Source organism: Anopheles aquasalis, chromosome 3, assembly GCF_943734665.1.
Source record: "Anopheles aquasalis chromosome 3, idAnoAquaMG_Q_19, whole genome shotgun sequence".
Taxonomy (NCBI): domain Eukaryota; kingdom Metazoa; phylum Arthropoda; class Insecta; order Diptera; family Culicidae; genus Anopheles; species Anopheles aquasalis.
Window position 1 is genome coordinate 53,886,049 of NC_064878.1, and position 15,000 is coordinate 53,901,048.

At 52.3% G+C, this 15,000-nt stretch overlaps 4 protein-coding genes across 4 annotated transcripts; 1 reads left to right on the forward strand and 3 right to left on the reverse strand.

Annotated features, from left to right (window-relative positions):
- The first annotated feature begins 957 nt into the window (after nt 1–957).
- Nucleotides 958–2,880, forward strand: LOC126575566 (putative gustatory receptor 59e). The gene is made up of 3 exons (XM_050236318.1): nt 958–2,438; nt 2,524–2,613; nt 2,704–2,880. The coding sequence occupies exons 1-3, from the start codon at nt 1,305–1,307 to the stop codon at nt 2,818–2,820; spliced, it is 1,341 nt and encodes a 446-aa protein (XP_050092275.1). The 5' UTR covers nt 958–1,304; the 3' UTR covers nt 2,821–2,880.
- Nucleotides 2,881–3,015: 135 nt separating this feature from the next.
- Nucleotides 3,016–8,197, reverse strand: LOC126575564 (excitatory amino acid transporter 3-like). The gene is made up of 5 exons (XM_050236317.1): nt 8,096–8,197; nt 4,770–5,535; nt 4,300–4,691; nt 4,041–4,212; nt 3,016–3,976 (listed from the first exon to the last, which is right to left on the reverse strand). The coding sequence occupies exons 2-5, from the start codon at nt 5,480–5,482 to the stop codon at nt 3,748–3,750; spliced, it is 1,506 nt and encodes a 501-aa protein (XP_050092274.1). The 5' UTR covers nt 5,483–5,535; nt 8,096–8,197; the 3' UTR covers nt 3,016–3,747.
- A 688-nt stretch (nt 8,198–8,885) lies between these two features.
- LOC126575570 (transmembrane protein 177) lies at nt 8,886–9,986 on the reverse strand. Its single transcript, XM_050236326.1, has 2 exons — nt 9,809–9,986; nt 8,886–9,731 (listed from the first exon to the last, which is right to left on the reverse strand). Exons 1-2 carry the CDS (start codon nt 9,964–9,966, stop codon nt 8,930–8,932), a joined length of 960 nt encoding a protein of 319 aa, XP_050092283.1. The 5' UTR covers nt 9,967–9,986; the 3' UTR covers nt 8,886–8,929.
- A 193-nt stretch (nt 9,987–10,179) lies between these two features.
- LOC126576785 (uncharacterized) lies at nt 10,180–13,705 on the reverse strand. Its single transcript, XM_050238090.1, is given in 11 exon segments — nt 10,180–10,340; nt 10,409–10,521; nt 10,614–10,749; nt 10,862–10,952; nt 11,092–11,170; nt 11,278–11,381; nt 11,453–11,564; nt 11,869–12,011; nt 12,118–12,298; nt 13,163–13,408; nt 13,503–13,705. Coding segments are annotated over 11 exon segments (1,569 nt in total).
- Between the last annotated feature and the right edge of the window lie 1,295 nt (nt 13,706–15,000).

Genomic DNA, 15,000 nt, shown 5'->3' on the forward strand with positions numbered 1-15,000 from the left:
GCCATTGGCGCACCACCGGCTACACCGTACCCAATGTGAGGCACGTGTTGGCGCTTGTTCAGTATTGCGCCCTGGCAGTGACTTATCCGATACTCTTTTATGCTTATTAATAAGCTACTTTTAGTGCACAGCAGGGAGACTGTATTGCGCTGGGCGAATCATACTAAAGCATTTCCTGCTTACGCTTGCTAAAGCACGATCGACATGCTACGCAAGACTCATCTCCAGTTGAACAAATTTACCACCCAAGTGAATCACACGGGGAGAGGCACGCCGGTGATCGTCTGTACGCGTGGTGTCAGCTTTCGTCGTGTTCAACCGACAGCTGTTCCGTGTCTACACACAGACGACCACCGGCGCCGGTCCACCGTGGGGCTGTTACACCGTCGCAGAACTAGCTCACAGCCTACTGTGGATCATGTTGCACTGGGTGACTGTGCTAGTGGTGCTGCCGCTGATCGTCCTTGCCAATCTGGTGGACGGGAAGAGAGAGACCGTGCCGGTAACCTACTGTACCGGTTTAAGCCGGTTTGATAAGAGCTCCCGGTTTTGTGGTTTCCGCAGCAGTCCAGGAGAGGTTCGCAGCGCAATTACTTCATGAGCGAGATCATCTTACAGCATTCGTTCGACTCCGAAATGTCGTTAGTGAGTGAGGTAAGATGGATGGGCTTCTCTGTGTCAATGGTATCGAAGGGCTACTAAGCTCACGGTTGCCTTCTTCTCTCTTCCTTCTCAGCTGATCGGTGCTGTTGCATCATATTCGGTCGTACTTATTCAGTTCGGCTCCACCTTTTCTTCGGACAATAGAAACAAAGGTCACAGTTGAGTGTTTTTGTATTTAGAGCAACAAAATATCCATTGAATTCCTTTATAATTGTTGGAACTTGTTGTAAATATTCTCTTTATTCAACTACATTCTGCTACACGTCTTTTGCACACCAAGACTACTAGAGATTAAACATCCTGTGCTACTGGTTTCATCGAGGATAGTTTGATCGCTCTTTGCTCTTTAGATAATTAATAACATAAAATGCTCTTAATGTAATCAAAGTGCGACTGTTGCAGCCAATGACGATGGTTCGTTAAAAAATCCACTTAGGAATTACATGATACACCTGATCAACCATCAGAGATTGCAGAAGACATAAAAGACCCTTGCGGAATGCGTTCATCACGCGATGTCACATGGTAATTAGTATCCCTCACTCGACTGTCCTAGTGAGTGCGGTGTGGCCGCGGTGGCATCGCGATGCATCCAAGCGCACCGGTACGATCAGTTGCGTGGAGGTCAGTGAGCTAACGCCATGGTGCTGGAACTGCTCTCCAACAAGCAGCTGTTCAAGAGTGATTTCCAACAATCGACACACCGGTTGCTACGACTCTGTCAGCTTTTCGGAACCGTCCCGTGGAGTGTGCGGCTGTACGAAACATCCAAGGAACGAGCGCTGCATCGCTGGAAGCAGCGTCTCATCCGAGTCGCCAACGTGCTCCAATCGTTCGGACTGATGGTTGCGGTAACCGGTGCGACCGTCCTGCAGCATATCGAGTTCGACTGCAAGTCCGAGTTCGAGACGTCCGAGTTTGACTGCAACAAGACTCCATTTATGACGCGTATGCTCTACATTTGCGAGTATATCATGGCGAACACAGTGGTGGCCATGGTGCTCGTCGGTTGCCACTGTCAGCGCCGCTGGTATGGCAGGTTCGCCGAGCAGCTGCTCACGATCGCGATCGAAATCGCGGGCTGCGGTGGGGCTGTTGATTTCGTGCGGATCGAATCGTTCTTCAACCGGCTGCTGGGCTGCATTGCGCTGTACTTTGCCGGCGTCCTGCTGATCGACTTCTTTTACAACGAGCAACAGTTGTGGGCCTTTTGCCGCAGCTCGGCCGTCTACACGCTGTCGAACGTGGTGAATGTGCTCGGGCTGATACAGTACTTCTATCTGATGTACTTCATCTTTCTCTTCTACCACGACATGAACCGGTTGCTGAAGGGGTTCGCGCTGCAATCGTTACGCTCAGTCGAGCGGCGGCCGTACCGGTTGTCGGGTTGTAGAGACGTCGTCACACCGTCTGGCACGACACTGTTTGACTATGCGACCGTCCTCGAGACCCTCCGCAAGACGCACTTGAAGCAGTACAAGCTGATCGAGCAGGTGATCGAGTGCTTCGGCATACTGATCGTGCTCACGACGGTAGCTTCCTTCATCGTGCTTAGCCTGCAGTTCTTTGCCATCTACCGGGCGACCACGACCCGGCACTGGACCAGCACCGACACTTACCTGCTCGTCTACACCGTCCTGTGGATCGTGCTGCACGGTGCGAAAATACTGATGATCCTCTATCCGGCCCATCTGGTGCAGCGGGAGCGTGATCGAACCGGACCAATACTCTATCTCTTCAATCATAACGAAAAGGACATCCTGCTGAACGGTGTGGTGAGTAGATGATCACGTTGGAGCTGCTCAACATGGCTAAGAAGAATTCCCTCTCTCTTTCTCTCGCGCGCTCTTTCTCTTGCAGCTGGCAAAGTTTTCTACCCAGCTACTGCACGAACGTGGCCACCAGACCGCTTGTGGGTTGATGAATTTGGAAATGACGCTCATCAGCACGGTAAGCATGCCCGCCGGCCGAGGGGGGGGGGGGGGGTGATACGGGAAAACCCGTTCCACCAGGCATTAACTAGTTTCTTTTCGATTTTAGATGGTTGGAGCACTCACCACCTACCTGGTCATTTTGATCCAGTTCGACACAGCCGTCACCCAAGGCCAAAGTGCACCCAATAATGGGTCCAACGAAAAGCCTGCCAGTGGCCACTAGCACCAGCTAGATGGAGTTCGTGTGCTGGTCTGCATTGATCTCATTACCTTTTCATGCGCACGCTCCAGGCACACCAGCCGTGGGCCTCCTCGAAGAGATACAATTTTAATGTGTCCTCTCCCACCAATCACACGCCACCATTCGACACGTGTGATGGTCGTGTTTTAAATGGTTGTCAAGAGGCCCCGGTTGTAATAGTGTTAATCAAACAATGTCGTCTATTCAATGCACACTTCCTGTCGTCGCTCAGGAGGAGCAGGAGGAGTGTGAACTGGTATTAAAACGTAGATATATTTATCTAGCTCTTAATGCTAAAACAGGCTCTCGTAACGCGTAACATTAGCAGTAAACTAATGGCAAACAAAGAGGCTGAATTTGTGGGCTCTCAACCGGGCCGATACCGGACCGGATATCGCGCTTCTATCACATCCGATGACAATCCGTGTGGCGGGCAGTTAATGTTACTCTATATCTATACATATATACCTTATCTATCTTATCAGATATTGCGTTTCGTTTGCTTCGCCGATTGGTGGTTATGTGTGAGTGTTCGTGTGTGTTAAGTAGTTAAAAATGAGTTGAAACGAAAACAATTCGTGACGTTGTTGCGCTCAGTCGATCCGCCATAAAGTGTTGAGGGCCCGGAAAGGGGAAAGAAGGATTGTGGGTTGTTCCAGCGGGGGATAGTGATAGGCCCCATAGGGGGTTACAATTTCCTGGATTGCCTCTCATAAAATCCAGGCCTCACAATACACCCGCCGACGACTCCCTGTAATCGATTGATCTATGACACCCCCGTCCCCCTTCTCTCCACCACCTACATTTAGCCACACAAACGCCACGATTTGGAATGAGGTGGGACCCAGTCACAGCTTTCCTTTGGCAGCAGTATTGGAGGCAGAGAGGCCGCTGCTGCGTGCGTTCTGCCTACAAACGGCTGTTCTTCAGGATGTGGCGTTCATCGTGGGGCATCACGGTGGTGGTGGCGCTGTGATCGACTGGATGGGCCAGCTCCAGGTCGAGCTCGGTCTGCTGCGTCAAGCTCAGATCTTGCTGAGGCTGTTTGGAGCTTTCCAGCTCGGCCTTGCTGAAGTGATATACGATAGCGGCACCGAAGCTATCGCCCAGCACGTTCACAAGCGTGCGGAACCGATCTCTGCAAGAAAAGTCATTCATTTCAATGATCTTGGATTCAAATGCGTGTATGCACGGGAACTTACAGCAACCAATCGACGGCGATGATGAGCGAAACGTCTTCCGCCGGAAGGCCGACCGTATCGAGTACCATCACGAGCGTCACCAGACCGGCCTGCGGGATACCGGCGGCACCGATACTGGCCGCCGTCGCCGTTATACTGATCGCTAGCACATTTCCAAACGACAAGGACAATCCTGCAATGAAGGGAACGGATGGACAGGCCGGCATTAATGCGCGAAATGTCACGGACACATTGGCACTCTGCACGAAACGGTTATTACCTCGCAGTTGAGCGATAAAGATGGCGGCCACGGCCTCATACAGTGCCGTACCATCCATGTTGATCGTGGCACCGATCGGTAACACAAACCGTGACACCCGTTCGTCGATACCGTTCTTTTCCTCCAGGCACTGCATGGTAACCGGGAGTGAAGCCGAACTGGACGAGGTACCGAAGGCGGTCGCCAACGCCTGGCCCATATTCGCAATGAATTTGATCGGATTTCGGCGCGTAAACAGGAAGAACAGCAACGACAGCACGACGAACCCATGGAACAGGATACCACCGGCGACGACGGCAAAGTACAGACCAAGCTTACTGAACATGTCGCCCAGATCTTCGATTTCCAAAATTTTGGCCGCAATCAGGAAGGTTACACCGACCGGAGAGAGCCTGCGTGTGGGAGAGTAAAAAGGATCAGTGAAGAGGAGTGTCCCGGAACCGAGGGGGAGAGCGCGCTCACGCACTTACCAAATCACCCATCCGGTCACCTTCATCACGACCTGGGACAACTGCTGGAAGAAGGAAAGCACCAGTGCGTTCTCCTTCTTCGTCGCACCGAGCGCCACACCGAACACGATCGATGCCACCACTAGCCCGAGAATGTTCATTCCATCGCTGTACGCACCACCGACCTTCCACTCGTAAATGTCCGATTCCGTCGGATTGTTCTCCGGTGGTGTTAGCACCGTTTGGTACTGTTGGATGCAGGCCTGCACCAGATTCGGTGGGAACATGTTGCGTACCAGATCCAGTAGCGTATCGACCGTGGTTACATTGCGTGGTCCTCCCTTCTGATCCCCGCTCACTTCGTCCGCTTCACTATCCGCACCCGGTTTCACCGTGATCACCAGCACGATACCGAGAATGACGGCAAGGACGGTGGTGGCGAGGTAGTAGAGGACTGCCCGGCCACCGATCTTCTTGGACAGCGACAGATCGAGCGAACCGACGGCAGCAATCAGTGAGGAGACGATGAGCGGCAGGATGAGGGCTTTCAGGGCGCGCAGGAACAGATCACCGACGTAGTTAATGTACATGACATCGCGCGCTGACCACGTTTCACCATCGGCCGGGACTGCTCGTAGCCCGAGGCCAAGCGCAATCCCGATCACCACTCCGAGGATGGTGAGGAGGGTAAGCAGATTGCGCTTCACGAAGTTCCACACATTGGGCCAATTCATCCTGGGGCTGTCTGTCTGATGCTGCTGCTGCTCGATGGCCCGCTCGGTTGAAACTGAAAGCGACACACAAACCGGACCGCCACATTATAGCAGGAAGTTAAAGACGGATAAAGCGAGCGAGAGAGGCACAGAGCGAAAGAGTGCGCCTGTGTCTGTATGTCGGGAAGGGGTTCGTTGCTTTTCTGCTTGCGATTGGGAACAAGGCTGACGGTCTGGTCCATTGTCGCGTGGTCGTGTGCGGCCGACGGGGGCTCCACACGGAATGTGCCACCACTTTATTGCTTCCAAGGTGCTATAGCGTTGCGAATAACCCTCATCCCAGACTAGTGCCATTACGGCAGACTAGCTCATTTAGATAAACCCATGGAATAGGCGACAAAGATAAGGAATACCCTGCCTGCGCCCCGGTGGTACGGGAATAGAACACCTTGATGATGCCGCAAGAGCCTCCGTTCTACAAGATTTGAAGTGCGCCAGAGATCAATCTCTGCGCAGATTCCGAAGTTCGATCGTCGATCAGTCTCCGAGCTTTTTGGCGCCGCCCGTTGGGGATATCTCAAATCTTCTTCTACTTCTCTCCCTTCTTCATCCACCGGATGCTGGAATGGAACAGGTTTAACAGACCCCAAAACCTCGTGCTTCTCAAAGGTTCACCACAGATCAGTGATGGAAAGCAAGAATCAAAACACAACAGACTCACGCTACCAAGCCCCCCCCCCCCACTGTGGGCGGGTGTACGATGCTTCTTAAGATCTCAATTTTTTGGGAGTTGATGAGGGTTGCACATCCCTCCGCCGGTGTCTGGGTCCGTTAAGCAGCCTCGTGCTCTGATGCTCGCATACCACGCTGCCTCTCATCAGCAGCAGCACTCCATCAACATCCAGCCATCATCATCATCATCATCATTACGCACGATCACAATGCTGGCGGGGGGGCTTTTAGGGCGTATGTTTTGGAGATCGTTTGAAGGTCGCGGATTGAGGGGAGAACAGAGGGTAGAGGGGTTTTTAAGAATTTCCTCCTCATCTACTTCGTACACCACACGCTATGCTCCCCTCTTTTTTATGCTACGAACCAATTTTGCTCCATTCAGACGCAGCTCCCCCGTTTCTTTGTGGTGCTTTTTTGGGGCTTCGCACGAGAGAAACTTCTCTTCGAAAGCGCCACCACGAGGGCAGGCACAGATCGACGGACGGATAGCCATTAAAAAATCGAATGTGGGCTACTCCAGCAACCAGCCGGAGTGCATTCAACTGACGAAACTTGACGTTGATCGTATTCACTGACTGTGTGGCTCGTCTACTTCTGATCGTGATGACTGGCTGGCTGCTTCTTCTTCCTCGTACTGCTCTGCACATGAGACTGGCTTTGTCCTCGCGCTCGTCACCGAGCGTCCGCGCCAAAGTCAGGGTCGGTCATGTTTCACACATCGCTTAACGCCACCACCAGCAGCACCACCGACCGGGCGATTTAATACTTTCTCATTGAACAGATATGGACGGTTTATTGGGGGACCGGGTGCGTGCGTTATCGTGCGTCTGTCCAAGCGACAAAGCGACATCGACAATTGCGATCGCAATCGAATGATGAATCGCGCGCTGCTACTACTCCCCCGGTTGCGGTCAATCTATTATCGGCATCTTTGCTAATGGTAGTAATTGGCTGATAAATCATAAGCGACATCAGCTTACAGCTCTCGGCAGGACAGCACCTCCGACAGCTCGCCTGTAATTCCCGGTTGGGAGCGTGGTTTGTAATGGCTGTCACGTTTTGTTTCCGAGAAGAAAAAAAATAGCGCATTTAGATCGATCATCTCGGAACCGGGGGCTTACATCATGCCACTTTAAACACAACACAATTACAAATCGCGCTCGCACGAGGTAGATCACGGCACGGTACCCAGAATCCGGAATTCAATATATGGGCAAATATTGCTCGCACCATCGACCTGATCTATGGTCTGGTCGTGACTAATTATTTATTCAAAGTGTCTCTCTCTCTCAATCGAGACAGTACTTTGATGGTCCACCCCTCTCGGAACTGGCTGGCACTCGGAAACAACATGCAATGCCCGGGAACCCCTGGATAGTCAGGCGAACAAAAAACGGGCGAGAGCAATCAAGGTGATCTTAGACAAACAATGATAGCACAGCAGCAGCAGCAGCAGCAGCAGCTGGCCCCACCTTCCAACAGTTGCTGCTGCATTGGCAAGCAAGTTGTAGGCGTACAGCATTCTCCTCCAACAACAACAACGCCGCCGAGCGCCAAATGTCTCGAGACACACACGCGGCTCATTGTGGCGGTGCTATGGTACACTGTTGCTGCAGCTGCGACCGATGATCGCCGAGCGTGAAGGTGCTCCATTCAGCGCGAACAAATTGAGCTCGCGTGCTTGATGGCGTGTTGGGTAGGGGTTGGCCAGGTCAAGTTTAATCGCACTTCCTGGGTGGTTTTGATATGCTCGATCAAACACTACGATTCGATCAATGCACCGTTTAACCCCGCGAGGATCGCGAGGAATGCAGAATCACCCCCGTGGGTGGGGGAGGCTCACTTCACGAAGCACGACCGGAAAACCGGACCGATGGTCCACCGAAAAAAAGCTCCACTCACTTTCAATCGTAGGCACTGGGGCTGCTGTTGCTGCTGCTGATCACCGTCGTTCTCTGGCACCTCTCTGACTTTGTTGGTCTGTACTGCACGGTGGTTGGTTTTAAACTGAGCCCAACCGACGGGCCACCGTAACTCGCTATACTACGAGCGTCTCGGTGTCGCGCCGCAGTTTCCGCTGAGAGCAAACAGGGCACGACGCTGTGGAGCGAGGGGAATCCCAGGCGACAAAGGCACGCAGTGGAATTGCCGCTAGAACGGCGTGCGTCTGTGGCTTACTGGCGCGAACGCATGCCACGTGCTCGGTTTGATTAATTCAAATTTGTTCTCTAATTGTCGGCGGCGTCCTCTCGCCGATTAAGTTCGATCGGTATCGGTGATTCATTGAGTTCGATTCGATTGAGAATCGCTCTCTCTCTCTCTCGTCGTAGTAGCAAATCTGTGCGTTCGCCAGGGTCCGTTAATCATTCGACTAGCGAAGAAAGAATGACGCAACCGTGAATTCGCGAGACGCGGATATCAGTTGTACAGTGGGGGAAGGGAAACATATGTCGGATGTCGGGCGAGAACATAGGAATTTATGTTGTGCCTTGTAACGGTGACGGCGATTATTGTAATCAATTATGAGTCAAGGTTGTATAAATAGGATAACGCATGAAAAGACATGACTTTTTGGCGGTGACTATACTGTCCCGGCCAGTACTTTGATGAATGTGACCTGTGGGATTACTAATAGAGGCAGTTTCTATTTCTTTCTTCTTTAAGTGATAATGGAAGCGCTGGGTCATTGGAGTACGGTTTGAGACTAACATTTTCTTGTTTTTATTCTTTCCACCATCACATCACACTTTGGCTCTCGTCTTCGTTCGCCTCGCCAACAAAGTCCTTATAGCCCTTTTGGAAGAATTCCTTCCGCAGTGTTAACGGGGCCGATTTCTGGCGGAGCAGATAGTTTACGTTGCCCTTGACCGTGTAGTAGTCATCGCCCGTCAGCTGCCGGATGGCAATGTTCTTCTTCAGCACCTTATCGTAAAACCGGGCGCCCGCATCAACCACATCCGGCCCAAGGCGTGCCATCTGCTTATCCACGTCCGTTTCATAGTAGATTTCTGTCATATCCGTGGAGAAAGAGTAAAGACCGAATCCAAACAGGCCACAGATGGTGTAGAGGGCGAAGCGGAGACTGCGTGGTCGGGCGAAGAAGTTGCATCGTTCGTTCAGCTGCGAACCGAGGCTGTACGTGAAGATCCACGTCACCGTCGGTATGATGGCCTGTATGAGCGGTTTATGGGTTCGCATCGTGAGCATTTCGCGCGCGATTCCAAACACTTGCTCATCCTCCGTTAGCACCAGGGCTTGTTCGAGCGTTTTGCCACCCTCCGATTGCCAGTCGATCGGCTGATTACGGATCTTGATATCGGTACGATCGATCTGGTCGACGCTATCGTACTCAAAGTTGGTTGGGATACCGACGAACCCTCCGAACCGTGATTTGAACGAGCCCACGTTGAACACATCGAACCCGTACACGACGAACGGTTTGATGTACTTCTTCTCGAACTCATTTAGATTTAGCAGACTGATTGCTCGCTGGTAGCGCTGTTGCAGCTTCTCGGACAGTTTACGCTCTTCGCCATCTCTGCGGGTGGGAAAATGGTAAAGCGTTATTCAAGGAACGACCAGAAGCCGGTTTCGCGGAAACCGCCGGGGGCTTACCTGTACGCCTGGATGAAATCTTTGTAGTACGAAATGCAGATTGTCTGCGGGCAGTAGTGCCCGGTGAACAGACCTATGGCGACGGCCGTAGAACCATAGAAAACCACATTCCGGCCCGTTTCCGTGAGGAAAAAGGGAATTTTCCGAGGCGGTTTCATGATTCTATGCGTGTTGTTGTTTTGGCTGAAAAATTACTCAACTGCTCGACGCTGTACTCGAGTTCGGAGGGAAAAATGTAAACAAACCCTACCGAGGGGTCTCACAAACAAAAAAAACCAAGCGGAATTTCCCGTGTGGAATTTAAAATGTCCGTTATTTTAGTAATTCTGCTCGTGGGACCAACACGCTTGTTTATTGAATCCATTATATTTCTACTTTGTGGCGACACTCACGTTTACCTTCCTTTTTGGTCGTAGGACGTCCACTGCCCTCGATGCCCACGCGTACAGCTCGATGACGAGGAAATCAATAATCTTCGAAATAGCCAACGCGTTTTTCCCGATAAATAGCGCCACGGCTCCACCCAGCGAAACTACCGAAAAAGGACCAAACCAAACTCGTTAATCATCAGTGGGCAGCGCTCGAAAAGGGAGGGCTTACCGAGCAAATCCTCGTAGCTGAAAATGACCACGCGTCTCAGGCGTGTTTTGGGCTGCAGAATCTCCCAGCGCAGTGAAGCCTTATGCGTGAAGGGTATGCCACCCTCTGCGGTCCTGCCGAGTCCCACAAACAAAAGAAGAAAACAAAACCGTTCCGAATCATGTAAGATGGTCATCTGCAAGGGGAGTTGGCGGCTGCTCCATACCATTGCGTCTTGGTTTGCGATGTCACGTAATAGCCCACGTCGTTGCAGGTCTTCCGACACCTGCAATCCACGTTGTTGTACCACTCGGGATGTTGCTGCAGGCAGTACAGTCCCAGCAGGCTGCACTGAGGTCCTTCTGCACGCGACAACCCCCACACCGAGACGAGGCGAGCACAATGTAACCATTTTCGTTAAGAAAAAACCGGACTTTTCCTTTGATTAAAAACCACTAACCGGTCGCTACCTACCGGCAAAGGGATAGAAGTGCGGCCGACAGCGGCACAGCGCCAGGGCACGCGCTGCCCGGCAGCTCATGAGACAGAGATTGCGACTGTAGAACTGAAGGAAACAATTACATCGCAGGAAAAAAAGGAGAAAAATGGGAAAATCACCAGAATGGCCTCATCGTCCTGGCAGCGGCTGTTGAGACGCCACACACGATGAAAGGCTCACAACCCACAAGATGATAACGACTCACCGGTAGCTGATTGTAGGACTCATCGTAGAAGTAGCATTTGCGCTGCTCGACGCTCAGCTCCTTCAGGCGTTCGGTTGAGCTGCGGTGCGGCCAGGCCCGGTGAAAGACAATGTGGGTGGTCACAAAAGATGACTTTTAAATTGGATTAAACGAAGAGAGGGCGGGGGCATAAAGTATGGGACTTACACCGTTTCTAGCAGCGTGTAGATGGCCACCAGCTCATCCGACTCGTCGACCGCGGTGTACAGCTGATCGTTGGTGGCCACTTCGTACGGTGAGTGAACGGTATACTACAGGTAGGCATGAGAAGGATCAAGGTTATTTTTTGGGTGGCCTGGCGGTATAAAGTGCGCCAACTTACCGACATCGTCGACCGATAGGTATCCAGCTTCATGTAGCAATGGTGTCGACTGAATTCACACGTAATGGGTGGTTTCGTCAGGACGTCCTTCTTGGAAGCCTGATGGTCTTCGCTGTGAAACCGTAAGCATTCCAATAAAGTATGATGAGGACATGCCGGCTAATGAATGATGCAGAATGAATTACTCAAATGATTGAGACCGTTCGCACCTCCCCCCGGGCGGGAGGACTAATTGAACTTATCATTGATTAAGACATTAGGACTGACGCATAGAAGCCGCTCAGTCAGCGCTCATCCCCCGGTACAAGAAAATCTGTGCGAATAAGGGACGGTGCGACTGATTATCTTTATGACTGGCAAATAATTATGCGCGTCAAGCGCGCGCGCGAGAGAGAGAGTCCTTCGTGCACACTCACCGGGTGTAGTTGCTGTTTTGCAGGTACGCCAGGGCCACGTTGAGCGCGTAGCAGACACCATTCTCGGTGACAATCTGCTGCACCGGCAGGTTGCTGTGCTCCGGTTCGAAGCTGTTGATGGCGATATCGTGCTGTGGGTGTACCTTTTTCGGAGGGGGAGAGTTTGAAGCAGATGGAATGGAATGAGAAGATCTCGTCGCCCGGTCCTGGGAATTGCTCGCCCGACCCGGCTCCCTCCGGACTACATACCCAGCTGATAAGCTCAAGCACGTCGACGCCGGTCACCAGACGGGTGTCGTTGATGAAACGAGACACGTTGCCGAAGCTGGTCGCCGTCACCTCGACGAGTGTTTGCACAAAGTCGGTCAGGTACGGGCTCAACGGGGCATCCCCGGTGGACTCATTCCCGGGCGGTGCCAGTAACGCGTTCCTTTAATGACAAAATCGCAGCACCACGCGTCGGAGAACCGGGAAAATCAAGAAACGGAAAGAGCGATCCAATCAAGCATTAAAGTGTCTGTTGCCGCCTGATGGGAGTGTGGGTGCTGGCGGCCGTGGTGGTACTTGAGAACATGCGGTAATCATAATTAAGAGCGCGGCGCAAGATGAAACATCTGTGTTGGATGTCGAACAACGTGCGTTAATGGGCGGCTGCCATGAGCACGGGCACCCTTTTAAAAGATGATTTATGATTGCCCAATTTATGAGGCAAGAGCTGCGGAATTTGATTATGCGTAAATTACGATACAATACAGGCTTTGCCTGTGGGGGAGTGAGGGTGGACTCGTGGGCGCCCGCGCACGTGACAGGAAAAGGAAGTAATCCGCACCATTAATTAGAAAGCATAGCAGGCTGCTGTGGTAGCTCGTCGTGAGCCAAAAAGGTGTGTGACAATCGTTGTCGCAGTAAGCCTTTGGAAATAATGTGCTAAATAGGGTGTTAAGCCGCAGATTCTGTTCTGTTGCTCCAGCGAAGGCAAATCGGCGAGAGTTCCGGCGTTTCCGTGATTTGTTGTCCTTGCACCAGCGACCGGAGCTCCGGAGTCTTAACGGAAACGGTAAAGGGGATTCATTAAGCTGCTGTGCCAAAGCACTACCACGAAAGGGGATACTCCATTATTAATGGCTTCACACGGTTCTCTGTCCTTTTTTTTTTGGTTTTTTGGTAGGTTATGTTTACTATACCGCCTGCATACGAAGGATTGGCCAAAAAGGAACACCTCCAGTCGGTTGTTCCGGGAATTTTTGGCGCATAATTATGCCGCCGTAGCATCCGCAGCAGCCCACCTGACCACCTCCCCACCCCGGAAAAAAAGGTAATCTTAATTATGCCGACTCACCGCTCCAGGAAGTGGCGCGCCCGGTGCCAGTTAATGCGGTCATGAAAGCAGTACGTAAGGCCCGGCATGATGCCGACCCAATCGCGATAGTTCTTATCCATCTGGATGACCGTAGGGTTGCTGGTGTACCGGGCATACTGGATCCGCCCGAACTGGATCGTACCACCGATGGCGGCCAGGATCACCACCGTCCAGGTTACTCTGAGAGTCAAATCCCGGACCCAGTCAGTCCCGTCAGTATCGCGTTATCCCTTCATTACTCAGCGCGCGCCCGCACTCCTCGTCTCTCTCTTACCTCTCAAGCACATGGAGCTGACGGTCGAACACGTACTGCAGACCGGGCAGGTTGAGGGCGGCCAGCAGCTTTTCATTAAAACTCGCTGGTACGCCCGTCGCCTGCCGCACGACCATGCCGTACCTTCTTCTGGGCAGGATTCGGGGAGGCTCGCCGGGATCGAAGAACTTCAGCGCGGCACGGAACCGGGCCGCCGGGGTCATTCCTACGGCGCTGCGGGTGTCCAGCCCGGCCATTTGCCCCGTTTTTCTTACCTCTTTCTTGTGGTTTTGCGGTCGCCGTTCCCGGGCTGATTAGCTCACCTTTTTTCGGGCAGTATTGGTTGGCGCTTCGGGTTCCGAGACGATGAAAAACAATTACAATCCCTTCTCTTCACTGACTGTGGCCACAGTGGAGTTAACGGACCGCAGCAGCAGCAGCAGCTGTATTACCAGAGGGAACAGAAGCTTTTTGACCTTCCGCAGCTTAGGGCGTCTCGTGAAAGACTGATTATTTGGAGAGTTATAAGCAGGATTTCGGAGGCACAGAAGGCACTGAACCCTGATTGATTGGACCACGGATTGAGAATCCTGTTCCAGATGTGCGACCTCAGATAGTATTCATCACCTGATGAATGGCCACAGTCAGCCAGTTAATGCCTGATCGCCTTCGAACAATTGAAGGTTAATTAAGGCTAAGCTAATGACACTATAGCATCTGTCTGGTCTGGACGCATCGCCACGTTATCGGCATCGGCGTCTGCCCGAGCCCGAATTCCCACGGGTGGCTAGTGGCACATGGGTTTCATCGCCAAAATTCATTGCTTTAATGGACGATCAATGGGCCATTGGGCAGGGGTAATCGATGGCCATTAATCGGACAGACCCCATAACTTTGCCCTAAGACCTCCCTTTCGCCTACCACCCCCCAAACGACCTGCCAAAAAGGGGGGGGGGGGGGGGGGGGAGCCGTAGACGCTAATAATTCGCTGAACTGCGCCCGGCGTTCAGACGACAAATTATGTTCCGTTTTTTTTTCTCCTTTCATGTGGCTTTCCGTGTCCCGCCAGTAGCTCGTTCTTCCGCTCCAGCAAATTAAGTCGCAAAAGGATAACTCAATACCGGACGGTCGCGGAGGGAAGTCGTTCGTTGAAAAAAAAAAACGAACTCCAAAATGTCTTTAGTCGCCTCCGTCTCGAAAGTTGCAACCTCGGTGGGCTCGGTACGGGGGGGAAGGACACTGTTGGTACGGTTTGTTGGTTTAACCCTTCCGATGGCCATTGCGATGAGGATTACATGACGAAGGTCAAACACGCGGTGTCCACGGTTTTTAGCGAGAAAGGACGTGAAGTTCGGATGGTTTCGAGCAAGAGGGTTCGGTTGCGTGAGTTATGCGTAACCCCGAAAGGCGAATTCATTAGAAGTTTGTCGCGTGGTTCGACCGCGGTCATCTTAACTTTACCATGCCTGCCAGCCATGCGGCATGCTTCGGAGCAGCATCCAGCGTTATCAGCCAATCT